Source organism: Chiroxiphia lanceolata, chromosome 27 (genome assembly GCF_009829145.1).
Source record: "Chiroxiphia lanceolata isolate bChiLan1 chromosome 27, bChiLan1.pri, whole genome shotgun sequence".
In the NCBI taxonomy this organism is placed as follows: Eukaryota; Metazoa; Chordata; class Aves; order Passeriformes; family Pipridae; genus Chiroxiphia; species Chiroxiphia lanceolata.
Window position 1 is genome coordinate 843,412 of NC_045663.1, and position 24,830 is coordinate 868,241.

At 66.9% G+C, this 24,830-nt stretch overlaps 3 protein-coding genes and 1 long non-coding RNA gene across 5 annotated transcripts; 1 reads left to right on the forward strand and 3 right to left on the reverse strand.

Annotated features, from left to right (window-relative positions):
- Positions 1-81: 81 nt before the first annotated feature.
- PCSK4 (proprotein convertase subtilisin/kexin type 4) lies at positions 82-6,443 on the forward strand. 2 transcript variants are annotated; one of them, XM_032712257.1, is made up of 15 exons: positions 82-319; positions 755-859; positions 940-1,035; positions 1,200-1,328; positions 2,348-2,424; positions 2,498-2,586; positions 3,174-3,346; positions 3,422-3,634; positions 4,015-4,115; positions 4,452-4,555; positions 4,681-4,798; positions 4,999-5,169; positions 5,402-5,526; positions 5,782-5,901; positions 5,977-6,443. In XM_032712257.1, exons 1-15 carry the CDS (start codon positions 116-118, stop codon positions 6,354-6,356), a joined length of 2,205 nt encoding a protein of 734 aa, XP_032568148.1. In that variant the 5' UTR covers positions 82-115; the 3' UTR covers positions 6,357-6,443. The 2 variants fall into 2 exon arrangements, with proteins under 2 accessions (XP_032568148.1, XP_032568149.1); XM_032712258.1 differs by having other exon boundaries at positions 4,494-4,555.
- A 1,856-nt stretch (positions 6,444-8,299) lies between these two features.
- Positions 8,300-13,327, reverse strand: ADAMTSL5 (ADAMTS like 5). The gene is made up of 12 exons (XM_032711656.1): positions 13,179-13,327; positions 12,188-12,248; positions 11,937-12,106; positions 11,511-11,571; positions 11,318-11,426; positions 11,103-11,230; positions 10,897-11,014; positions 10,237-10,320; positions 9,469-9,632; positions 9,147-9,390; positions 8,807-8,878; positions 8,300-8,698 (listed from the first exon to the last, which is right to left on the reverse strand). Exons 1-12 carry the CDS (start codon positions 13,325-13,327, stop codon positions 8,385-8,387), a joined length of 1,674 nt encoding a protein of 557 aa, XP_032567547.1. The 3' UTR covers positions 8,300-8,384.
- Positions 12,074-13,265, reverse strand: LOC116799158. Its single transcript, XR_004361001.1, has 3 exons — positions 13,179-13,265; positions 12,188-12,248; positions 12,074-12,106 (listed from the first exon to the last, which is right to left on the reverse strand). It is a non-coding gene; the product is annotated as an uncharacterized LOC116799158 (long non-coding RNA).
- A 2,712-nt stretch (positions 13,328-16,039) lies between the features above and the next one.
- On the reverse strand, positions 16,040-24,715 carry THOP1 (thimet oligopeptidase 1). The gene is made up of 13 exons (XM_032712045.1): positions 24,539-24,715; positions 23,880-24,083; positions 22,280-22,428; positions 21,711-21,818; positions 21,094-21,196; positions 20,800-20,960; positions 20,535-20,670; positions 20,085-20,451; positions 19,668-19,869; positions 19,400-19,586; positions 18,941-19,069; positions 18,537-18,673; positions 16,040-18,340 (listed from the first exon to the last, which is right to left on the reverse strand). The coding sequence occupies exons 1-13, from the start codon at positions 24,552-24,554 to the stop codon at positions 18,182-18,184; spliced, it is 2,058 nt and encodes a 685-aa protein (XP_032567936.1). The 5' UTR covers positions 24,555-24,715; the 3' UTR covers positions 16,040-18,181.
- Between the last annotated feature and the right edge of the window lie 115 nt (positions 24,716-24,830).

A 24,830-nucleotide genomic window follows, 5' to 3' on the forward strand; every position in this document is an offset into this window, starting at 1 on the left:
CGGGGCCAATGAGAAGGCGGGGACGGACCAAAGCGGCCAATGAGGCGAGGCCGGCCGGGCGGGGGCGGGGCCGACGCCGTTGGCATGGCAACTGGCGCTCGGCCGCCGCGGCCTCATGGCGGCGCGGCCCAGGCCCGTCCCGGCGCCCTCGGCGCTCCCGGGGCTGCTCGCGGTGCTGTTCGCGGTGCCGGTGGTCGCCGCCGCCGCCGCCCCCGCCAAGCCCCGCGTCTACCTGAGTAGCTGGGCCGTGCGGGTGGCGGCGGGGCCGCAGGACGCCCAGGCCCTGGCCCGCCGGCACGGGCTGCTGTACCTGGGCCAGGTGCGGCCTGGGCAGGGGTGGCGGGCCCAGCCCACCCCATGTCCCACTGTCCCGACTGCCCGTGCTCATCCCCACCCTGTGTCCCCACTGTTTGCCCCCTTCACTTGTCCCCTCTGCTCATCCCGTGGGCAGGGACACCTTCCACCAGACCAGGTTGCTCCAATCCCTGTCCAACCTGGCCTTGGACACTTCCTGGGATGGGGCAGCCTGAATCTGTCCCGGTGTCCCCTCTGAGCATGCAGGGGGAGAACAAGGGACCCCCAGGGTACACCCTCCCCCCAGACCCCTGCTCTGTCTCCCGGTGACACTTTCTGCTGGTCCTGCCATGCTCAGCTCACATTAAATTCACCTTCCTGACCCCCCCACCCGTGTGGAGCCGGTGTGGGTGTCCCCAGCCGGGCTGGAAACGCTGACAGCAGCTCCCTGTGCCCGCAGGTGATGGAGGGAGAGCCCTACTACCACCTGGGACACCGTGGCACCCGGCAGAGAGCCCTGAGCAGGCACTGGGGGTGGCACGTGCGGCTGATGAGGGACCCCGAGGTAGGGAGGGGGGCACGGGGAGCCTGGGCACGACCCTGGGCAGGCTCTGCCCGGCACCCACAGCGCTGCCCCCTGCCCAGGTGCTGTGGTTTGAGCAGCAGACGCTGAAGAGGCGCACAAAGAGAGGTGCCAGCGTGGTGCCCACGGACCCCTGGTTCCCCAAGCAGTGGTACATGGTGAGATGGTGCTGCTTCCCCTTCTAATCCTCACCTAGAGCACAGAATGCCCTTCCCACTGCCCGCCCCAGCACACAAACAGGGCTAACGCTGGCGGTGGTGAGGCAGCACAAGCCCCTGGAGGTCACTCCCAGGCTGCTGAACAAATTTAATCTGTTTTCCAGAACAACGACATCAGTCCCGACCTGAACATCCTCACGGCTTGGAGCAGGGGCTACACGGGGCGGGGGGTCGTGCTGACCATCCTGGATGATGGGCTGGAGAAGGATCACCCCGACCTGGCAGCCAACTACGTAACTACGAGGGGGTGCAGGAACAGGCTCCTCCAGGGTGGGGGGTCCCCAGGGAGGGGGGGAGCCGGTGCCTTCATCCCGCCCCTGGGACTGTGAGGTGGGAACTCGGCCTGTCCAGGGCCAGATCACAGGTTTGGAGTCTCCCACAGTGAATTCTCACGTCGAGGAAATGTTAGAACTTGTACACACACTCGAGCCCCCAAAATTGGTGTAATTACAGCAAGCTGCAAAGCCAGTAAAGCTGGTAAACCCTCATGTGCTCAGCAAGGAAGGAGAGATAAATCCTGGGTGTTTGTAACAACGCAATTCCTGTGGGTTGTAGTTCCTCTCTCCTGTGAGGGTCACCCTTGGGTGAGTCCCCACGCTGGGCTCTGTCACTGAAACAGCCAAGCTGTGCTGCTTTCACCCCGCTCCACAGGATCATGGCAGCTGGCAAACACCTCCAGGATCACAGAGCACCCCCTGTGCCCGATGCCCACCTTGTCCCCAGCCCAGAGCACTGAGTGCCACCTCCAGTCCTTCCTTGGGCACCTCCAGGGCTGGGGACTCCAAACCTCCCTTGGCAGCCCCTGCCAGTGCCTGAACACCCTTTCCATGGAGAAATTTCTCCTGGTGTCCAACCTGACCCTCCCCTGGCACAGCCTGAGGCCGTTCCCTCTCCTCCTGTCCCTTGTTCCCTGGCAGCAGAGCCCGACATCCCCCGGCTCCCCCCTCCTGTCAGGGGGTTGCACAGCCAGAAGGTCCCCCCTGAGCCTCCTTTTCTCCAGGCTGAGCCCCCCCAGCTCCCTGAGCCCCTCCTGCTGCTCCAGCCCCTTCCCCAGCTCTGTTCCCTTCCCTGGACTCAGTTTAGCTCAGACTGACCCAGCACAGTTGGACCCGAAGGGGCCCCCCCGTCCCCCCGGGCTGGCAGTGAGGGCCCCCGGCGGTGCCAGCCCTGGGCTGGGTGCCAGGCGCCTGTGCTGGGCTGTCACAGCCCTGCCAGGGCCCTTCGCTCACGCTGGTGCCTCGTTCTGTAACAGGACCCGCAGGCGAGTTACGACTTCAACAGCAACGACCCCGATCCCCAGCCCAGATACGGTGATGGGGACAATAACTGGTGGGTTCTGCTCCATCCCTCGGGGGGCTGAGGCTGCCCCAGACCCCCCTCCCATCTCACTCTGCCCCCCCAGGCATGGGACACGCTGTGCAGGAGAAGTGGCAGCTGTGGCCAACAACGGGATCTGCGGGGCAGGCGTCGCCTACAACGCCAAAATTGGAGGTGAGACACCACTCTGGTGGGATGGAGGTTGGAAAGCAGCTCCAGCACCCTGGGAGGGTGCATGACCCCAGGTGGGGCCACAATGGGGGCGTGCAGGGGGGTAGAGGGTGCTGCACTGTTACCACACATCAGTCTCTGAGCTCCCCGGGGGTTTAATGCCCACCCCAACACCTGGTAGCACCATCCCTGGGCAGGCTCAGGCGCCCCTGCAGGAGCGAGGGTGGCAAAGGGGGTTAAAAGCCGGGATAACTCCCCGGGCTTAATTACAAAAGGCTTAACAAGGAGCTTTGGGAACTGGCTCGTGGCAGTGGCACAGCCTGATCTGCTTAGGGCAGGGTCATGTGGCCGGTGCTCGAGGCAGTGGGGGGCGAAGGGGGGGCTGTCGAGGTGCCCCTCGTCCCTCCCCTTGGCGTGGCACTTGCGTGGCTCCTGTTCCCCTCCCTGGAGCCCTCCCGGCCTCCCCCGGTGCTGCCACCTCTCGGCCACGGCCACTCCCAGTGCCAACCTCTGCTCCCGGTGCCCACGGCCGCTCCCGGTGCCCACGGCTGCTCCCGGTGCCCACATCTGCTCCCGGTGCTGACCCTCAGGCGTGCGGATGCTGGACGGTCCCATCATCGACGTGGTGGAGGCCCAGGCCCTCAGTCTGCACTCGCAGCACATCCACATCTACAGTGCCAGCTGGGGCCCCGAGGACGATGGCAGGACGGTGGACGGGCCGGGCGAGCTGGCGGCGGCCGCTTTCCACAGGGGGGTCAGCCAGGTGAGCCCAGCGCCGGCCTCGGGGACCTCGGGGGCACGGGGACCCCCTGCCCACCCCCCTCTGCCTCCCCAACAGGGCCGGGGGGGGCTCGGCTCCATCTTCATCTGGGCCTCGGGCAACGGAGGGATCCACTACGACGACTGCAACTGCGACGGGTACGGCAACAGCATCTACACGGTGTCGGTGGGCAGCGTCCTGGGCGACGGGCAGCGGCCCCGCTACAGCGAGGGCTGTGCTGCCATCCTCACCACCACCTACAGCAGCAGGGCCAGCAGCGATGTGCAGATCGTGAGTGTGGTGACAGCCCCACCAGAGCAACGACCCCGGGGCATCCAGGGCATCCCAGCACATCCCATGGGGCACATGGCACATCCCAGCACATCCCACAGTGCATCCCAGCACATCCCATGGGGCACATGGCACATCCCAGCACATCCCACAGTGCATCCCAGCACATCCCATGGGGCACATGGCACATCCCAGTACATCCCACGGGGCGGGCTCATCCCAGCCCTCCTCACCTGGGCAGGGCGAGGGTGGCTTTAGTAAAGAGTCTGTGTGGACCCCCCCCAAAAGCCCAAAGGGTCACAAAAGGAGCGTTTCCTGGAGGTGCCCAGCTCTGGGAAGCCCTCCCTGGCAGTGGTGCTGAGACCCCCCCTCTCCCCCAGGTGACCACAGACCTGCACCACCGCTGCACCGACAAGCACACGGGCACCTCGGCCTCGGCCCCGCTGGCCGCAGGGATGGTCGCCCTGGCACTGGAGGCCAAGTAGGTGACACTGAGAGAGCAGGACAGCCCCCAGGGAGAGGGGAAGCCCCGAGGAAGGGGGGAGGCTGCTGGCAGGGAGGTTGGGAGTGCAGAGTTGAGGTGTCCCCAGGTTCTGGTGGGGCAGCATCTTCTCCCAAAACCATGGGAGAGCAGGGGACAGGAGGAGAATTTTGCTCTGGAGGTCTTTTTGCTCCCACGTGGGCACTGAAGAAGGTTGTGGGGGGACCTGGTTGGACCCAGACAGCTGACTTACCCACCTCATGAGTTAGAAGGGCTGAATCCCACCCTTAAAAGCCAACCCAGACACCTCTATCCCCACATCCTCCTTGCTTCCAGCCCAGCCCTGAGCTGGCGTGACCTGCAGCACCTCATCATCAGGGCCTCCAGACCCGCTCACCTGAAGGCCGAGGACTGGGCCAAGAACGGGGTGGGACGCAGGGGTGAGTACAGGGCTCAGCCCTTCCTGCTCCCCTCACCCGGCCCTGGGACACCTTCCAGCAGCTCCCGGTGCTCTCCCAGCACTGAGGGGCTCACGGGTCCTCTCCTGGTGGCACCTGCTTTCCAGTGAGCCACTACTACGGCTACGGGCTGCTGGACGCGGGGCTGCTGGTGCAGGAGGCTGTGACCTGGGCAGGGACTCGGCCTCAGGAGAAGTGTTCAGTCAAGGTCCTTCAGGCCCCCAGGTAAGGGACAGCACCCCCGGGCCCAGCCTCGCACTGGGACTTGCTGTGCCTGCTCCAGGAACAGGGATTGCCTCCCAAAAAGCGGCCTGTGCTGCACAGGGTCTGCTGCGGGCACAGGGCTGTACCTGGAGGCCGTGGAGGAGGGCAGGATGCCCGTGGAAGGGGAAGGCATGCCCTCACCTCCAGCTTGTCCTCGACAGGGACATCGGCTCCAAGCTCACCATCTCCACAGATGTCTTCTCCTGCTCCCAGAGCATCCGTTCGCTGGAGCACGTCCAGGTCCAGCTGTCCCTGAGCTACAGCCGCAGGGGGGACCTGGTGGTGGCCCTGAGCAGCCCCACGGGCACCACGTCCACGCTGGTGACCATGCGGTAAGGACACGGAGCACTGGCACCCACCAGGGGCTGGGGGGGCCCCTCCACAGCCCTCCCGGGGCCAGGAGACCCCCAGCAAGGGGCTCACCAGGCCCAAAACTCCTCCGGGCCTCTGCCACGTGGCAGTGCCCCCTTAGAGCAAGAACGGGGTGACTCCAGGCTGTCCTTGGCCACATCCTGCTCCTCCAGCCCCCCAGCTGGCACTCCCAGCTCTCCTCTCCTCCTCCAGCCCCTACGACACCAGCCAGGAGGGCTACAAGGACTGGACCTTCATGTCCACACACTTCTGGGATGAGAACCCCAAGGGGACCTGGACCCTCCACCTGGAGAACAAGGGTGATGCCCATAACACAGGTGGGTGCCCTGGGAGGGGACACCCATTTACTGGGATCACCCAGTGCCTGATCATTCTTCTTCCTTCCCCCCCTTGGATGAGCAACTTGTTGGCTTCTCCCTCCCAGCCACGAGCCCTCCTTATCTAGAGGGCCCCTTGTTTGCTCCGAGGGCCTCCCTGGCCAGCACAGGGCCAGGAAGGGGGCACAGCCCCAAAGCTTCCAGCCCCATATCCATCACCTGGCAGGTCCTGAGCCCTGTCCCTCCTGTCCCCAGGCCAGCTGACCAGCTTCATCCTGCACCTGCACGGCACGGATGAGGACATGAGCTCCAGGCGCTCCGCAGCCTCCGCCACGGACGGCTGTGTCCGGTGGGACAAGGAGGGAGCCTGCGAGGGTGAGTGAGGCTTTGGGGGGGCACAGTGACAGTGCTCTGGGCCCCGGGGGGGCTCATCCCACCCTCTCTCCTCAGAGTGTGGCAGCTCCCTGTACGCCCACCAGCGCTCCTGCCTGCCCTACTGCCCCCCGCGCTACTACGGCCGGACCCGCAGTGCCACCGCCGCGGCCCGCGTGTGTGCCCACTGCCACCCCTCCTGCTACACCTGCCAGGGCGCCTCGGCCACAAACTGCACGTCCTGCCCCTCCACCCGCACCTTCCAGCAGCTCACCCACACCTGCTCCCCCTCCCAGGGCCCCCTGAGCCCGGGGGGGCTGCGCAGGGAGCTCCTGGTTGTCACCGTGCTGGCCTGCAGCAGCCTGGTCCTGGCGGGCATCCTCTACCCCACGTGCCGGGTGGCCCTTCGTGCAGGGAAAGGCGCCTTCTGCTGTCCCCAGGCCGGAAGGACAGAGTGACACCAGCCTGGGCTGCAGGGACACAGCCTGGGACACGGCTGGCATCTCGCCCGGCTTCCAAAATAAACTGGTTGTTGCCTTCCTGGACCACCCTCTGTGCAGGGTGATTTCCCTTCTCAGCAGCTGCTCCCACCCCGTGTCTGGCTCTGCACGGGGACAGGGGTAGTGGTCCCCCCTCCCCACCTCGTCCCCCCCACACCCTCAGGGATCTGAGCATTTCCAGAGGGGCCAGGAGCCCTGTGCCCTTTCCCAGGAGCAGCGGGACAAGATGTGACGTGTGTCCAAGCAGCTGCACCCGCGCGGTGCCACAGCAGGAGCTCAGCCACGAGCCCACCACGGAGCAGAGGCAGCAGAAGACAGCCCGGATCCACTCCATGGGCCCCAATTCCCGTTCACCAGCAACTTTTAGGCCTCAAAAAAAGGGATCCCAGTGTGGCTGCACCCCACAGACACCCTGCTCCCCCCCCCCAGGGCAGTGAGAGGAGGCAAAGACCCCCGGCCCTCGCTGTCCCACGGGGACTGGCAGCAGCAGGGTGGCAGCTGTGCCCCGGCACGTGGCACCGGGCAGGGATGGACAGGGAGAGCTGCCAGCTGGGGCCCTCCCGGGGGCACCGGCCCCACGCCAGGACCCTGGACTGCCCCGGGACATCGGGGAGGGGGTTTGTGTCCCCCCCCTCCCCGGCTGTGCTGGCCAGAGCACAGTGTGTTTGCTCAGCTGAAGAGTTTTGGGAATTAAGGGAGAGAGCCAGACCTTTCTCCAGACCCGTGAAAACCCTTGGCTGGACCTTGCAGAGCACGGAGAGGAGGGAGCCGGAATGGGGCTTTGTCTCCAAAGGCAGCTGAGACAGAGGGGCTCTCCTCAGGGGGACCCCGAGCCCCGGGCTGAGCTGGGGTCTGTGCACACACTGAGGGACAGTCCTGGGGACACTGCCCAGCCCCCAGTTCGAGTTAGAGCTGGAGGTACCAGGGCACAGCTTCCCCACGGCCTCTCCGAGGGGTTTTCCCCATCCTGCTCCCCTGGCCCGGCCTAGTCCTCGGTGGGCAGCTGGAACTGAACACCCTCCCTGCCCAGGGACAAACCCACCCTGGCAGCCCCAAATGGACAGAGCAGGAACGAGAGGGGCCACTCTTACAAGGTGGAGGCACCTTTACTACCCCAATCACCCTGGAGCACCTGGAATCACTCAGACTTTATTGGGACCAGCTGGGGAACCCAGTACTGAGCCCCAGCTGGTCCCAGGGCTCATCTCTGCCCCGGGGTGATGAACTACCCGATGTGACCAGGACCCTCCTGGCCTGGCAGCTGCCACTTGGGGCACCCCAGGGCACCCACCCCTGTACCCTCCCAAGTACCCCAGTTCAGGAACAGCCACCAGCGACACGAGCTGGGAGGTCTCAGCTCTTCCCTGGCACCAGCTCCAAACCCACCGCCCAACAGGCACAAGACCCCCAAGGGAGCCCCAAGCAGGCGACGACCCTCAGGGTGCCCCAGTGCCCCCCGTCACATCCCGTCCCCGTGTGGGCCCCGCGGTGGCCCCCCCCATTCCACGGGTTGGGTTACGGGCGAGGGGGCTCCGGCACGAGGGGGGGACCCGCCTGCCTCCGCCGGAAGGGAGATAAGCGGCAGGTCCCCGACCCCGGCGGGGAGAGCCTGGCACGGGGCCATCGGGGACAGGGACACGCTGCGGGGCGGGAGCTGCTCGGGGGGCTCGGCACGGGGACACTCTGGGGACCCCCTGCCCCTGGGGACACGGAGGAGACCCCCTGGGCCGGCTCCAGCCAGGAAGGGGCACGCGGCGAGCGAGGGGATAAACGGGTTTATTTTCTGCAAAAATAATAAATTACCACCCTCCTTCACCCCCACCCCAACGCCGCTGCCACACGGGCCCCACGGACGGTGACATCCCCCAGGGCAGGACGGGGGTCCCTGGGGGTCCATCCACAGCCAGGGGAGGGGTCGGTGCACGGCAGGAGCACCGGGCTCGCCCTCGGGGTCCCGTCCCGGGGGGCGCTGGGGCCGGGGGGGGCTCAGGGGGGCCGGGGCTGGGGGCAGTGCCGCGCCGCCTCCCGCACCAGCCGGGCCTCGCGGGGCGTCCAGGGCCGGGCGTAGCCGCCGTCCTGCAGCAGGATGCGGTTCAGGGTGTGCTCGTGGTTCACGTGCCGCCGCGCCATCAGCACGTACTCGCCGCCCTCCCGCAGCGGGGGGCACCCGCAGGTGTTGGGCACCCACAGGTATTCCCGGGACACCAGCGGCGAGCGCTGCCGGTACGGCGCCTTCACCTCCACCTCGTAGCGCGTCTCCCGCCCCACCAAGCGCTGCGCCAGGATCCGCCCGTGGAACACTGCGGGGTGAGGAGGGGGCACCCTGAGCCCCTTCCCACCCCCGGTGTTGCCCTGAGCCCTGTCCCGCCCCCGGCATCCTCCCGAGCCCCTCCCGCCCCGGCACTCACCGAAGTCGCTCTGGCAGAAGTGCCGGATGCGCTGGGAACGTCCCTTGGCCGGGCGGCACCTCCCGCATCGCCCTGCGGGGACAAAGCTGCAGCAATTTAGGGGGCGGAGGGGACTCCTCACACCCCAAAACCCCCTACCCCGAAGTCCTGGGAGGGCTCATTGAGGGTCCAGACTCCAGAGAGGGACACACCGGGCTCCTGAGAGTTCTGGAGGGGGGTTTTAGGGCTCATTTTAGGGCCCCCATCTCATTTCTACCCCTGAGTTCTCCGGGACCCCCCATCCACAGCAGCAAGCCCAGGGGTTTGGGGGGCTGTGGGGACCCCCGAGGGGAGTAGGTACCTGCAGCACCCCCATCCTGGCTCCAGCCTGGGGGGCTCCTCGGCGGCGGCTCCGTGGCAGAGCCCCCGGGCTGGGGGGGCCGTGCAGGGGCCGGGGTGAGCGGGGGCTCCTGGGGCGGGGGGCTGCCGGCCCCCCGGGGCTGGGGCTGCCGCAGGGGGCTGGTGTCCCCATGGCCGGGCTGGGGGTGCCCGTGGGGCAGCCAGAACTCGTACTCGATGCCAGGGTTGGGCTCCTGCAGCAGGACCTGGGGGGCAGGGGTAGGGCTGAGGGGGGGCTGGGGGTGGCTGCCCCTTGTCCCCGTGTGCCCCTTCCCCGCCCTCACCATCACGTGCAGGTCCTGGTCGGTGGGCCCGGGTGCCTCCAGGCTCTCGGTGCCGTCGGGGGTGCGGGTGTAGGTGAGGCGGGTGCCGGCGGCCTCGTAGGGCCCCGGCCAGGCGATGGCCCAGTCCCCGTTGAGCACATAACGCCCGTCACTCATCATCAGCGCTGCGGGAGCGAGCGGGTCCGGGGCCCAGCACCGCACAGCCCCCGGGACCCCCCGCCCGGGTCCCCACCGGAGGCCTCTCCCGGCGCAGGGAGGGCAGCGTGGGCCGGGAGAGCCGCGCTCAGGGCTCCGGGGAATCTGCTTTCTTGTAAGATCTTGGCTTTGGGCCCAAGCCGGAGCCAAACCCTGGTGTGCAACCCCCCGCCTCCACCAAGCCCCCAGACCCTGCTCCCAGAGGGGGACGGGGCTCCGGCTGTGCTGGGGAGGGGAGCGGGGGGAACGGGGGTGCTGGTCCTGGTGTGCAGGGGCCGGTCTGGCCCCGCTCCAGCTCGGCCCTTCCCAAAACCCACGGGCCGCAGCCTCTGGAAAATTGCCCCGAGCGTTTGTGAGTTCAGTGACCCCGGGATGCTCAAAACAGCATCTGAGCGAGGGAGCAGCACGGCAGCCATGGGACAACACAGGACAATGAGGGACAACACAGCACGGAATGACACAGCCACCCCCTGCCCTGCCCTGCCCTGCCCTGCCCAGACCCGCAGCTGGCACTGGCCAGGACCAGCTGGGATGGACTGGGGCTGACTGGGACGAGGGCAGTTCGTGTCCTACCCAGGTAGTTGCGGCTCTTGTCCGTCACTTTGATGTGGGTGGCCCCAGCCGGGATCTTGGTCACATTCATGTACCCAAAATATCCTGTCGGGGTGGGGGGCAGAGTCAGGGCAGAGCTGGGGCAGGGCCTGAGGGGACATCCTGGGTGGATGGGGCAGGAGGGGATGGGGTACAGATGACCGGGGTCTGGGGCAGTAACCCACCCGGGCCCCACGTGATGGGACATTGGGGGCACCCCACAATGGCCCTGGGGTGCAATCCAGGGCTGTCTGCTGTCACGGGAATCACTGTCCCCACAACCTGCCCAGCACCCTGTGGATTCTGGATATGGACACAGGGACTCTGGGTGCCCCCAGGGACCCTTGAACACCCCTGGGACCCTACAGACCACAGGGGTGCCCCAGAGACCCTCCACCCATCCCAGAGGAGCAACACCCTCTGCAACGAGGCCAAATCACCCCAGTGAGGGGGCTGCTCTGAGCCTGCTGTCCCTGTCCCTGAGTGTTGGGGACAGGGAGGGATCAGGGACGATGCCCTGGTGGACGGGGTCACAGGGGACTCAGGCAATGCCTTGGGGACACAGACAGGGGACGGGAGGACAGGGGAGCCAAGAGCCAAAGCATTCACCCATGGAGGGGGCCGGGGCAATGGTTCATTCACCGGAGGAGGGGTCCGAGCCCTGGAACAGCCGGTGCACGAAGACGCAGGAGCCGCTGCCGCAGTGGCCGCAGGCGTCGGGGCGGGGGCCCGAGCCCAGGATCCCGTCACAGCCCACGCTCTATGGGAGCCCAGACACTGCCTCAGCGTGGGGGGTCAGGGCTGGGGGTCCCGGGGGGTCCTGGGGAGTCCCAGCCCCTCACACCCACCAGGCAGCGCCCACCAACACACAGGTCCGGGGAGCCGGGGCCGCAGCGGGTCCCGTCCAGCACCCGCCCGAAGCTGTAGTAGAAGTTGTGCCCCTCGGCCAGGCAGTTGAGGTCGCAGAGGTTGGGGGCTGATGGATTGGGGTGAGAAGGTGACACCAGGGGCAGCCGTGGCCCCCCCATCAGCCCCATGACACCGTGTCCCCCCCGGGACTCACCTCCGTGGAAGGGAACCCAGCGGTACCGGGCGGAGGTGCCCAGGACGGGCTTGTTGTCGTAGAGGGAGCACTGCATGGCCCGGAAGGGCACGGAGCCGCTGGGACAGCCCTGTGGGAGCGGCAGGATGGAGCCCACGGGCCGGGATGGGGACTGGCACCAGCCACGTCAGTGCCCGGCCCTTCCCGTGCTCACCTGGAGCTGGCAGAGCCGGTACTGCCGCAGGTCCCCCGTGCACGGCTCCTCCCCGGGGGTCCTGCTGGCACAGTGTCAGCGCGGTGGGGCCGGGACAGGGACCCCCCTGAGCAGCCCTGTCTGTGCCCCACGGCCCCCCCAGGGAACCCCCCATTTCCAGGGCTGCGATGCCAACGAGCCACCACAGGGCTGGCAGTGACACATCCCCCCACGGGGGAGCAGGAGCGGGGACCCCGCTGTCCCACGATGTCCCACGATGTCCCTCATCCCAGCAGGGTGGAGCCACCAGGCTCCAGGTCCCCCCAGGTGGTGCTGAGGGCACCCGGGGACACACGAGGGGCGGTGGCAGAGCCGTGCCAGGGGATTTGGGTGCCCCGTGGGGGGTTTGGGTCCTGCCGTGGGATGGGATCCCCGTGCCCCACTCACCGCTGGCACCTCCGGGTGCGAAGGGCGACCCCGTCCCCGCAGGAGCTGGAGCAGGAGCTCCAGGGGCTCCAGGGGCCCCAGGACCCCCAGGTCCCCCGGGCCGGCTGCCAGCGGGGCCGAGCAGGGGCTGGGGCCTCGGGGACCCTTGCTGGTGTGCCCAGGGCTGGGTCCTGCACGAGGGAGGTGACAATCAGCACCGGGGTGTGGGTCAGACGGCCTGGGGGTGCCACCGTGCACCCCAAACCCCTCACCTGTGCCGTGCCAACCAGGCTGAGCCAGGCCAGGAGCAGGAGCCGCCACGGCCGCCGGCACCTGAGGAGCACAGAGCCCTGAGCCCCCCGTCCCAGGGACCGGGGGGGTGGCAGGGGGGTGTCCCCACACCCCCCATCGCCCCTGGGGAGGGGCCACCGCCGAGCCCCCCCCGGGGACCGCAGTGAGGGGGAAGGAGGAGAGAGGGGCAAGAGCAGCCCCGGCGGGAGGGTCCCCGGGGCGGGGACGGGGGGTCCGGTGCTGCCGGGGGGGTCCGGCGGGTGGGTGACAACGAGCGTGTGACACCGGGTCGGTGATGCCGGGTGGGCGACGCCGTGTCCCAAACACGTTCCCGCACGGCACCGGGACGGGCGATGGCCCCGCCACTCCCAGGGCCCCGCGGCGGGCGCCGGGCCGGGATCGCTGCCTGCCGGGACAGGACCAGACCTGCACGCTTGGGGCTCCGCGCCGCTCCCCGATCCGGATCCGGCCCCGCCGTGGGGCGAGCAGGGTGGGGGGCAGCGGGGGCCCCCCACGGCCCAAAGCGCCTGATCCCGGAGCCCCTCAAAGCGCCCGATCGGGGGGGTGGGGGGTGCGGGAGGTGCCGGGGGTGCAAAGGGGTGCAGGGTGGGTTCCGGAGGGGTGCAGGGGGGTTCCGGGGTCCCGGCCCCGCCTCGGGGAATCCCCCGGCCGAGCCAGTTCCCTCCCGCCGCGCAGCTCCCACGGGGACCGGGAGGGTCGCGAGTGGTCGCCCCCAGCCCCGGGCTCCGGGTGCCCCCGGCGGGGCAGGGGAAGGGGCGGGGGGTCGCGGTGCCGTCGCTCCGGGGTGGGTACCGGTGGGTCCGGACCCTGCCGAGGGTCGGGTGATGCCCAGACCCCGCCGGCGGCGCGGGGGGCACCGCGTGCCTCAGTTTCCCCGCAGGAGCCCCGGGGGTGCGCGGGGGTGCGGGGTGGGGGTCCCGCGAGGGGGTTGAGCAGAAATCAGGACCTTACCCAGCGCCGGGGGGTGCCCCGCGGAGGACGGGGCGGCCCCCACAGCCCCCCCCGGCCATGCAGCCCCTCGTCCGCGGCGTCCCGGCGGCTCCGTCCCGGCTCGGTGTCCCGGCGGCGGCGAGAGGGGGGGACCCGGCGCGATCGGGCATCGCCTGCGCAGCTCCGGGGGGGCCGGGCGAGGCTTCCCCCCCCCCCCGCCCGGTTCGCCTCCCGTCCCTCCCCGCCGCGTTATTAATATCCAGCCCCAAAGGTGCGCCCAGCCCTCCCCGGCCGCCCGTTAACCCTTGGGGGCCCGGAGCTCCGGCGGCCGCGGAGGGGGGGCTGGTGGCGTTCCGGGGGGGCGGAGCTGCTGCTTCGCAGCACCTGCACCCCCCTCGGGACCCCACCAGCCCCAGCAGCAGGGGGGAAGAGGCACCAGGACCCCCCTACAAGGTCGTATCTTGATCCGGGACCCCCCCGTTCTGGGCATCCTGGGTTGATCCCACTGGGGGTCCCTCCTTCGACATCTTCTGGGGGGCTTCAGGTGCGAGGGGGTCACCCGGCACCCTTGGGTCCCACGGGCACTCCGGAGCTGAAGGGGTTACAGTGTCGGGTGGGGGTGTCCCTGGGGTGTCCCCACTGCAGAGCAGAGCGGGCAGGATGGTCCCGGGGCACGCAGGGGATGAGCCCCCCGGCTGGTACATCAAGGACTCAGGCAGTGGGATGATCTACAAGCGGGGACGGCTCCTGGGACAGGTAAATCCCCCCTCCCTGCACCCCTGAACAGCCCCTCACCCCCGCCAGCACCCCCTCCCCTCTGGGCACCCCGGGGGGGTCCCACATCCGCACTCCCCAGGGCTGCAGGGGGTCCCCGAGGTGTCCTGATCCGAGGGGGACCCACCACACCCCCTCTGGGGAAGGGGAAGAGGCAGGGGGGAGACACGGACTGAGCCACAGCAGGAGGGAGGGCACACGGGTGGGCGCCCCAACACCCGGGACCCCTCCCGCCCCCCCTCCGTGTGCCGGGCTGCCCCTTCCCACGGGATCATCCTCGCAGGGCACATTTGGGCGCTGCTACTGGGTGACAGAGGTGACCAGTGGCCGGGTCTATGCACTGAAGGTCGTTCCTCAAGCCCGGCTGGCTGCGGTGGGCACCGGGGACAGGGTGAGTCCGGGGGGGACAGTCCCCAGGGATGGGGGGGGCAAAACCCATGGGGACCCCCCAGAGCCCCCCAGCCCTGCCCGAGGGGTGTGTGCTGGGGGTGCCCGGATCCCGAGGGTTCCCCGGGGGCTGCCGGGCTCGTGTCGGTGCAGGTGGAGCGGGAGCAGGAGCTGCACCGTCACCTGAGCCACCGGCACATCGTCCGCCTGCACCGGCACTTCACCCACCGCGGCCACCTCTGCCTGCTGCTGGAGCTCTGCAGCCGCGGGGTGAGCACCTGACCCTGAAACTGGGCACCTGAACCCCAAAACAGAGCACCCGCACCTCAAACCAAGCCCCTGCACTCCAAAACCAAGCAATGCACCCACCCCCCCTGGCCGGGGCTTCAGCAGGGCCCAGGGTGGCCCCTTGCTCTGTCCCCAGTCCCTCCTCGCTCCATCCCAGTCCCTTTTCCTTCTGTCCCAGCGCCTCCCCTCTCTGTCCCCAGTCCCTGGCCGACATCCTGCGTGCCCGGGGCCGCCTGGGGGAGCCGGAGGTGCGGTTTTACCTGCGCCAGGTGATCTCGGGGCTGCGCTACCTGCACGGACACGGCCTCGTGCACCGGGACCTCAAGCTGAGTGCGTGGGGCACGGGGGGGGTGCGTGTGTGACCCGGGGCGGGTTTGGGGTGCCCCACCCCGGCCCCACCCCGCTCATCCCCCTCCACAGGCAACTTCTTGGTGACAGAGGAGATGCAGGTGAAGATCGGGGACCTGGGGCTGGCGCGGGGGGCGGCTCCGCCCGGGCGGCGCTGGGGGTGAGCGGGGCCAGGGGGCTACTGGGGGGGGGGGAGAACTCACCCTGCCCATGTCCCCGGGGTGCTCCTGGACAGGGGTTCATCCCGTCTGTGTCCCCCCAGGGCGCTCTGTGGGACCCCCAGTTACCTGGCCCCGGAGGTGCTGGACCGCAGGGGACACGGGGTGCCCTCGGACATCTGGGCCCTGGGATGTGCCCTGTAAGGGGGGACTGCAGGGGGGACGAGGGGAGATGGATGTAGGATGGGGAGGGGGCTGGAGGGAGGACAGGGGAGGCTGGAGGGAGCTGGAGGGAGGACAAGGGGAGATGGATGTAGGATGGGGAGGAGGCTGGAGGGAGGACAAGGGGAGGCTGGAGGGAGGACAGGGGAGGCTGGAGGGAGGACAGGGGAGGCTGGAGGCAGGACAGGGGATGCTCCTGGCCCCACCTGGAGCAGCTGGACCCCCTTCCCCCAGGTACACGGCCCTGACTGGCCGCCCCCCGTTCGAGGGGTCCCAGCGGCTGGAGCTGTACCAGCACATCTGGGGGGCCCGGTACCCGCTGCCCCCCCAGCTCTCCCCCCGTGCCCGGGCCCTCCTCGCCCTCATGCTGGACCCCGACCCCGCAGCACGGCCCAGCCTGCAGGAGGTGCTGGACCACCCGTTCTTCACCCAGGTGTGGGGCTGGGGGGGGCACAGGGGGGACATGGGGGGGAACACACACACTGGGGGGGTGTCACTGCCTGTCCCTCCCCAGGGTTTCACACCCCACAAGCTCCCACCCCGCGCCTGCCACTCTGTGCCCGTGTTCCTGGGACAGGACCCGCTGTGCCGGCTGCTGCGGGGGCTGCAGCGCTGCTGGGGGGGTGGCTGTGCCCCTGGCACCCCAGGGGGGCCGTGTCCCCCCTCCCAGAGGAGCAGCTCCCTCGGCAGGACCCGAGCCAGGCAAACATCGGCGGAGGAAAACCTTTATTAGTGCTGGGAACCGTCTAAAATCCAGTCATGGAGACAAGCGGGGCGGGGACGTGACTGGGATGAACACACACACACCAGTCTGCCCTTAAAAACGTCAACAGGAAAAAAAAAAACCTGAAATCCAAACCCAAAAGGGAGCTCTCTTCCCTGCCAGCCTGGGATGGGGTGGGGTGGGGAGGTGCAGCTCCAAGGAGCCGTGTCCTGGTGCTGCTCCTGGGGGTCACCAGGAGGGGCACCAGGTCACCCTGCTCTGCCTCCAGCCCCACCAGCAGTGGGGACACTGGAGAGGGGACAGAGGGACCTGTGGGCTGGGAAGGAGGGAGGAAAGTGCGTGGTTTCCCTGTCCAGCTTCGGTTCTCTCTCTCTTGAGAGAAGAGTCTGGAAACGCTGAAAGCTCAGTAAAACATGACACTAAAATCACCCACAGTGTCGGGGGGGGGGGCTGGGACCACCCACCTATGCCTAAAACACGGGAGGGGATAAGGACAAGATGCTCGACGTGGCCCCAGAAAGCACCAAGGAGCCACTGCCCTGCTCATGGACCCGCCTACGTGTCAGCACCAGAGGGGACCAGCGAGGGAGGGGGTGTCACCAGCAGGGTCTGGGGGAGGGAGGTGACAGCAACGACTTTGTCTGCACTTGGGGTGAGCCCTCTGGGGACAAAGGCCAGAGGAGAGGGAACAGGGAACAGCCTGGCTGGGGGGGACACGGCAGCTCCCACGCAGGGGGATGGGGTGGCGGGTGTGAGTTTGGGCACTTGGCTCTCACTCGTGTCCTCAACCCACGGCAGAGCAGCAGGGGGGGACCCCACAGCCCTCACACGACACACCCGAGGCCAAAGGTGGGGTGGGACACAAACCCCAGCCCCCCTCGGAGCTCCTCAGCCCCTCTCCAGGCTCCTCAGCTCCCGAGGAAGCAGCTGGGAACCTCTCCCAGCCCGCACGTGGTTCCTCCCTGAGCAAACCCGGCCCGGCCTTTGCCCTCGGGGTCGGGGCTCCACCACCGCGACCCACGGCCCTGCCCTGGCACGGGGCCTCGTGCCACAACACCCCGAGGGTCCTCGGGGACAGCCGGGGGACAGGTGGCACAGCCTGGCTGATCCCGAGGCCGGGCACAGGCCTGGCTGCTGTCCCTGCCCGTGGCGCCGCTCCCAGCAGCCCCAGGTCTGGCGCGGAGCCCGCCGGGTATTTTTATCCCGGCATCCGTGTTGTTTGAAGCTGTCAGCTTGTTTTTTTGGTAATAAACACGGCCCTCCCCTGTCCCAGCCCGGCCCAGAGCTGACAGCAACACCCACACCCTCCCCTGCCACAGCCCAGGCTGCATTGGCTGCCCCTGGATGGCCCTGGAATGGCCCTGGAATGGCCCTGGGATGGCCCCGGGGATGGCCCTGGAATGGCCCTGGGATGGCTCCGGGATGGCCCTGGAATGGCCCCGGGATGGCCCTGGTTCAGCCTGGAGGAAGGTACAGCCCCCCCTGGCACAGGGGGTCCAGCCATGCCCCCCAAACCCTATTCTGGCAACACCTCCACCAGCCACCCCCTCCCAGGCAGGAAGGTCCGAGGGGCTCAGGGCAGGATGTTCCAGTAAATTCCATGGGTTTTAAGCTCTGGGATCTCCCCATCTTTACTCCACAGCCAACAGCTGCCCAAAGATGGGGAGAGCGGGGCTCGCTGCCCTTGTTTGGTGCTCAGGACAGTTCCATCTGTCCTGGGGCACAAACCAGGCCAAGGGGGAAACAACAACAGGGTGGGAATTCTGGTTTCTTAAAAAGATGGGATTTAAAAACAACGACCCAAGCTTTGGGAACTCCTCTCCCCCTCCTTCCCTGGCTCTGGGTGAGGCTGAAACTCACCCTCGTGCAGGACTCAGGTTCAAAGTTCAGCAAATTTCTGTGGGTGACCCAGAGCCCCATCCCCGGTGGGGGTGACAAGGGCAGGTCACCTCCCTGTCACTGCAGAGCCCGGCCCAGGGCTGAGCCCGGCTCCCAGAGCCCAGGGGGGGCTCAGAGCGGGACCCTGGCGGGGCAGCTCGAGGCAGGGGTGGCCCAGGGGGTGTTTGGTGGCAGGTACCAGGTGAGGGGAAGTGCGTGGGCAGGGGCTGCACTGCACAGGGGCCTCAGCAGCCCGAGGGCAGCGAGCTGCTCTCCACCTTCAGTCCTTTGCTGGCCAGGAAGGCGTCCTGCTTGGGCTCCCGGCCCAGGAACTTCCTCAGCATGTCAGAGGCATCCACGGAGCCGCCGGGACGCAGGACACAGTTCCTGTAATCCATGCCCACCTGCCAGCAGAGACGGGCCCATCAGGGACACCCACCCTTGTGAGGGACACCCGCCCTCGTCAGGGACACCCGCTCTTGTCAGGGACACCCGCCCTCGTCAGGGACACCCGCCCTGGTGCCAGCACCGCGCCCCAGCTGTGCTTGGGGGGCCCTCCCTACCTTACAGTTCATGGTGCCCTCAGGGGGCTCTCCCTACCTTGCAGTTCATGATGCCCTCCTGCTTGAAGCGGGTGTGGAACATGTCCATGGAGAACACCTCGCTCCAGAGGTAGCCGTAGTACTGCGCGTCGTAGCCCCCGGCCAGGTGGCCAAAGGTGGCCGGCATGTTCGTCCCTGTGGGGTGGGGAAGGGAAGGGGGTTAAGGGGAACTCACAGCATGGAAACCCCCCCCCTGCTGTCACTGTGTCGCAGCAGGCACTGCCTCAGCTGGTGACAATCCCAGGGGACGCAGGGAAGCACTTCCCAGTCCTTTCTGCGTGGTTCAACCCCACTTTTCCTGGAGCCAGCACAAAGTGTCCCCACTGAGCCAGCCCGGGAAGAGCCTGCTGAGCCAAGGGTGCAGGCCAGGCCTAGAGGGACAGGAGGGTGGGACACCCGTACCTGGGGTGGCAGGGACACCCAGCACCTCTTCACACAGCCGGGCAAACACCTCCACGGGGTCGGCCTTGGTCTGGGTGTGCAGCGCCTGGTCCACCTTGGCCAGGACGATCTGGCGCAGGTTGAAGAGCCCTGTTCCCAAAAGGAGGAGGAGAAGGAGGCAAACTGAGCTCCTGCTGGCAGGCAGGGCCAGAATCCTGCCTGCAGGAGTGTCACCAAGGCCAGTGGCAGCAGGGCAGGCTGGGGGCCTGGCACCTCTCGTCACTGTGCCACGTCGTGCCACGCCACCCTTGCTCTTCCCAGATGAACACCAGGCAGGTGTGGCTCCTTCCCCCAATCCCCTCGGACCCTCCAGCACCACGGGGAGCCAGGCAAAGCCTTTCCTCTGCCCAGCCAGGTCACAAAGCGTCCCCTTGCCCTCCCCACGCTCAGGGAGCACCAGCCCCCTCGGCAGGGACCCACCCGTGTTTGCCTGCCGGGATTTAATGAGCTTCTCCAGCAGCTCATCCGGGATGGGGCTGCCCGTTTTGTAGTGCCTGGACATGCGCAGCAGCGGCTCCTTCTCCCACACCCAGTTCTCCAGCATCTGGGATGGGGCCTCCACGAAGTCCCTCTCCACATGTGTCCCGCTGAACATGGCGAACTCGGCCTGGGAGACACGGCGAGCTCAGGGACGGGGGAGCGGGACGGGGGAAAGGTGCCAACCTGTGCCAGCGCGGGGAGGCCTCACCTGGGAGCACAGCTGGTGCATGACGTGCCCGAATTCATGGAAGTACGTCTCCACCTCGTCGTGCTGCAGCAGGGAAGGGGCGTCCGGCGTGGGCTTGGTGAAGTTGGCCACCATGGCGGCCACCGAGATCTGCCGGCTGGAGTCCGGCAGCAGGCAGCCCGGCTGCAGGCCGAAGCAGGCAGCGTGCCCGTACTTCCCTTCCCTGGCACAGGCAGAGGACACTCACAGGGATCCTCCCCACGGCCAGACACAGCCACGGCCTCCCCCACCACGGTCCTGCCTGGAGCAGGAGCCCCGGAGACCCCCCTGTGCTCCCGGGACGGCCCTTCCCGAGCACAGGAGCAGGACCCTGCTCCTCCCGAGGCTCTGCTCCCCAGCCCAGCCCTGCTCCCTGCTCCTCCTTGCCCGAGGCCTCACCGTGGGTACAGGTCCAGGTAGAACTTCCCGATGGTCTCTCCGGAGGACGTGTCCTTCACCGTGTAGAGCTGCACGTCCTCGTGCCACACCGGTGCCTTCTCCTCCAGGTGGAAGGTGAGCCCCAGCAGCTCCTGGTAGATGGCCAGGAGGCCCGTGGTGACCACCTGCATGGGGAAATACTCCTTCAGCAGGTTCTGGTCCACGCTGTACTTGGTCTCCTCCACCTGGTTCATGTAGTAGCGCATGTCCCAGGCGTTGATGCGGTTGTCGAACTCCAGCCCGCGCTTCTCGCACTCCTTCTTCTTCAGGTCCAGGATCACGGCCCGCTCCTTCTCCCCGAGGGGCTTCAGCTTCTGGGCCAGCTCATCTGGGAGAAGCACAGCAGGCAGGGTTGGCACCCGTGGTCAGAGGAGCACGCCCGGGATGCCCCCGCTCTGCCCCGGGACGCACCCAGGAACGTGGCCACCGTCGTGCTGCTCTTGGCCATGTTCATCTCCAGCACAAAGTCCGCGTGGGTGCTGAAGCCCAGCAGATTGGCCTTCTGAGCCCGTAAATCCACCAGCTCCTTCAGGATCAGGCAGTTCTCCTGCAGGGCAGACACAGAGGGGAGTCAGGCATCCAGGTGAGAGAGGAAGCAGGAGCTCTCCCGAGGGAAGAAGCACAAGTCCCAGGTGAGATCCCCCCGGTGCCCTGGCATCCCATCTGTCCCACCTACCTCTTTGCACCTGGAGTTGAACATCTCCTCCACCTTCCTCCTCGTCTCGGGCACGTAGCACTTCTTCAGCAGAGGGAAGTAGTGTGGGTATTTCAAGGTGACCTTCAGCTTTCCATCCTCTGTCTTCTCCAGGGAGTTCAGGAAATCCTCAGGGAGCCCCCCTGGGAAAAGAGCAGGCAGGGCTGAGGGAGAGCCCAGGATCCTCCAGGAATACCAGCTCTGGGAAGGGGCACAGGAAGAGGAAACCAGGAATCATGGCCACACCAGCACAGAGCTCAGCTGAGCTCTCCATACCTAATTCCTCCTTGGAGAAGGGCAGGAAGGTGGTGTCTTCGTTGAGGTTCTTGTTGAAGTCTATGCACAGGACACTCAGCTTTTTCTTAATAGCTTTGATTTTCTTTAAAGTGCAGATAAACAGAGCAGAGTCAGTGCCAGCCAGGCTGTGCCCTGCTGAGCTGCCCAGCAGCAAGTCTGCACTTGGCTCTGACTCAGCCCCAACGCTGCACAATTAACTGTGTGCCAGCACCATGCTCCCAGGCTGGAACAGGCTCCCTGGGATCACACCTGCTGGGAACCAGCCACCTCAGCAAGGCCCTGCCCATCCCCTGCCAGCTCAGGAGCTGCAGGTGTCTCAGCAACAACCTCCTCTACCCTTATTTTTCACCTTCTCGTCTATTTTTAACCCAGATTTGAGCCCCTTCACTGGTGCTTGATAAGAGAGGGAGACCCTGAGCAGCTCAATCCCCTCCCTTCAGCCCTTTGCCTGTGGGAACCAGGTGCTACTTCCAAGCCCAGGCTGGACAGGGCTTGGAGCAACCTGGGATAGTGGAAGGTGTCCCTGCCCATGGCAGGGGGTGGGACGGGATGAGCTTCCTTCCAACCCAAACCACCCTGGAATTCTGTGAGCTCACCTCCTGTGTCTCCTCGGGGAGATGGAGCCCGTTCCTCTTTCCCAGCTTGATCAGCCTCTCCAGGTACCTCTTTGCCTCAGGTTTCAGGGAAGCACTTTCTGCTTTCTCCTGGAAAACAACACCGTGAGCTCGGGGAGCTCCAGGACCAGGTGCTGCAGGGAGCTGCTTCCTGGTGGGAGCTGTGGCTTATGGGAACACCCCCAGGGACTGCTTTGGTGCACTGGTTCCCATGTCACCCTGGTGCACTGGTTCCCACCAGACTGCTTGAAACACGTCACTTTTCTGCTGTGTCCCAGCGTTCCCTGGGGCATCACCAGCCCCCTCCCCACCTCAGCTGGGCTGGGCTTACCAACACCACCTCAGCAAAGGGGTGATCAAGGCCCTGGGAAGGGGGCAGAGCCCTCAACCCCCAATTTTCCAGCTCTCACAAACAGCTGGATCCCTCTGCAGCGCTCACACCGCGATCCCATTCCAGACCCGACTCAGCTCTGGGACGAGGGGAAAGGCTTTGCTGGGACCCCGGGAGGTCTCAGTGCTCTGCTGAGGGGCAGCCCTGGCAGGGAACACACCTGGAGCCAGACAATCCTCTGGTACACGTCCTGCCTCATGCTCATCTCCACGTCGAACTCCGAGAGCTTCTTGTCGGCCTCGGTGCTGGCGGCGCGGATGGCCTTGCAGGGGGACACGTGCTGGGGGAAATCCAGCATGTTCCGGCGCACTGGCAGAGAACAGGGATCATGGCTCCACGTCCCAGGGCTGCTGGGCACTGGCAGTGCCCACACAGAGCCAGTCTGGCAGCCCAGGGCCCGGCCCACCACCCACACGAGGGAAGAGCGGCTCCCTCGTGCCCCTTCCCTGCTGCCGAGCACATCCATCCCCTGGGCTCCCACCACAGCCCAGCATTCCCCCAAAACTCACAGGAATTTCGTGCCTGTGAGACCCCAACCCCTCTGCCCCAGCTGTGGCATCACAGGACTTGGGGGGGTGTCCTGTGCAGGGCCAGGGGTTGGACTCACTGATCCCTTCCAGCTCAGGATATTCCAGGATTCCACGCTGGCACCGTCCCTCTGTGCCTCCCTCAGAGCTAAAAGTGGGACACATCTTTCCCACAGGTGCTCCCCAAAAGCCAGCAGGCCCCAGGTGGGCCCTGTCCTGATGCATTCCCACTTGAGAAGGGAAAACAGGGAGGACATTCCTGCAAAGCCTCCGGTAACAGCGCTCCAGGTGCTCTCCAGGCACCTGGACTCTCCCCCAGCACGAGGTGAGCAGGGAAGTGCTGACAGAGGTGCTGAAGTTGACACTCCTCCTGCTTACTAAGGGGTTTTTTCCTCTTATTTTAGGAAAGAGAGCTGGGAGAGGAGGAAGACAAGGCTTGCAGGCTGGTGCCTGCTCCAGACAGGTGTGGCAGCTCCCGGCACAGGGACCCTGAGGGGCTGCCTGGATTGTCACTGGAAATAACCAGCCAGCCAGACACCAAAACTGCATCACTTTGGTGCCACCATGACATGTTACCTTCCCAAAAATTATAGCAGGCTCATGGAGAGACATTTATTTATCCACTGGCTTACGGAAAAAATTAGGAAGGAGATGATGATTTCTTAGATCTTTTCTGCTGTTTGTTGCCACTGATGGTCCCTGACACATGAAAGCAGGGACAGCCTTGGGAATGTGGCTGCTCATCCTGCTGCCAAAGGGGTGTCCTTGGCTTCGTTTGCTCTTCCCTCCCAAGTCTTGTTCTTTGTACTTGTACCTCGTCGTATAAACATTAACTGGGGAAAAAACACCAACACGCTTCTGGGAGCCAAGGGGAGAGAGCAGGAGTTGACAGCACAGAGCTAAAAACCACAAAAAAAATCTTAGTAACACGGAATCATGGAATCCTGGAGTGGTCTGGGTTGGAAGGGACCTTAAAGCTCACCCAGGCACATGGACAGGGACACCCTCCACTGTCCCAGGTTGTTCCAAGCCCCGTCCAACCTGGCCTTGGACACTTCCAGGGATGGGGCAGCCACAGCTTCTCTGGGAATTCCATTCCAGCCCCTCTCCACCCTCAAAGGGAGGAATCCCTTCCCAACATCCCACCTAACCCTGCCCTCTGGCAGTTTGAACCCACTCCCCCTTCATCCTGAGTTCCAGAAAGCCCCGAGCCCCCCTCCCCGCTGCTCCCACCTGTGTATTCCACCTCCACGTCCGCCAGGGCCTTCAGGGTGTTCTCGTAGGACACCTCCCCCCTCTCCTGGCTGCCCACCCGGTCGTACACGAGCTTGGTGCTCTCGGTGAGCTCGGCGGCCATGGCCTCGATCTGCTCGGCCGTCAGGTCCCAGCGCAGCTGGTTGGCCACGAGCCGGGGCGCCTGGCTGTCCACGACATTCCCTGGGGAGGGGGGGAAGAAGGGCCGGGAGACGTTCCCTTACGCGGGCTGGAAGGGAAATCCGGCTGCGGGGCTGAAGCCCGATAGAAGCGCTTGGAGAGAGGCCCAGCAGCCCCGCGGGGATGGGCTCCGGGAGCGGGCAGGGCGCCGGGAACGCGCGGGCGGGTCGTTCCTCCGTGGAAACCCGACTCCCCCGGGCCGTGCCCCGGCAGGTGCCCGTGCCCCGGGGACGGGCCGGCGGCCGTGCCCTGCGCGGGGACAAGGCCCGCGGGGCACGGAGGTGACTCGGGGGGGCAGCAGGACCCCGCGGCCGCCCCGGGGGGGTGACCCGAGCCCCCTCCTGCCGCCCCATCCCTCTGCCCTCACCCCCCCTGCCCGCGCCGCGCCGGCCCCGAGCCCGAGCCCCCACGTCCCCCCGCGCCGCCGCGGGCTCGCAGCCCCCCGCGGCCGCCGGTACCTGTGGGGGGGGCCATGCCGGGGGTGCCGGGAGTGCTGACGGGGCCGGGAACAGGCCGGGCCGGCGCCACGCACCGAGCATGTGCCCCGAGCGGGGAGGCGGGCGGGGACAGCGGGGCATTGTGGGAGCGTGGAGGACCGCGCCGCTCCCGCCTTCCTCGCGCCGCACCGGGGGCCGCGGGGGGGGAAGGCGGAGGGTCCCCGCCGCGACCCTCAGAGCCGGCCCGGAGCGGGGCCGGGAGCGGGCGCGGAGCATCCCCGGGGTCCCGCCCGCCCGTTCCCATGGCAACGCC

Coding starts and splice junctions, on each gene's coding strand:
- PCSK4 (XM_032712257.1), top strand. CDS start 116: ATGGCGGCGCGGCCCAGGCCCGTCCCGGCGCCCTCGGCGCTCCCGGGG. Junction 1,329..2,347: donor CCGACCTGGCAGCCAACTAC/GTAACTACGAGG, acceptor GTTCTGTAACAG/GACCCGCAGGCGAGTTACGA. Junction 2,425..2,497: donor GGTGATGGGGACAATAACTG/GTGGGTTCTGCT, acceptor CTGCCCCCCCAG/GCATGGGACACGCTGTGCAG.
- ADAMTSL5 (XM_032711656.1), bottom strand. CDS start 13,327: ATGCCCGATCGCGCCGGGTCCCCCCCTCTCGCCGCCGCCGGGACACCG. Junction 9,633..10,236: donor CAAGAGCCGCAACTACCTGG/GTAGGACACGAA, acceptor TCGCTCCCGCAG/CGCTGATGATGAGTGACGGG. Junction 9,391..9,468: donor ACCAGGACCTGCACGTGATG/GTGAGGGCGGGG, acceptor CCTGCCCCCCAG/GTCCTGCTGCAGGAGCCCAA.
- THOP1 (XM_032712045.1), bottom strand. Junction 20,961..21,093: donor CTTCTCCAAGGAGGAATTAG/GTATGGAGAGCT, acceptor CTCTTTTCCCAG/GGGGGCTCCCTGAGGATTTC. Junction 19,587..19,667: donor TGCACCAGCTGTGCTCCCAG/GTGAGGCCTCCC, acceptor CGTGTCTCCCAG/GCCGAGTTCGCCATGTTCAG.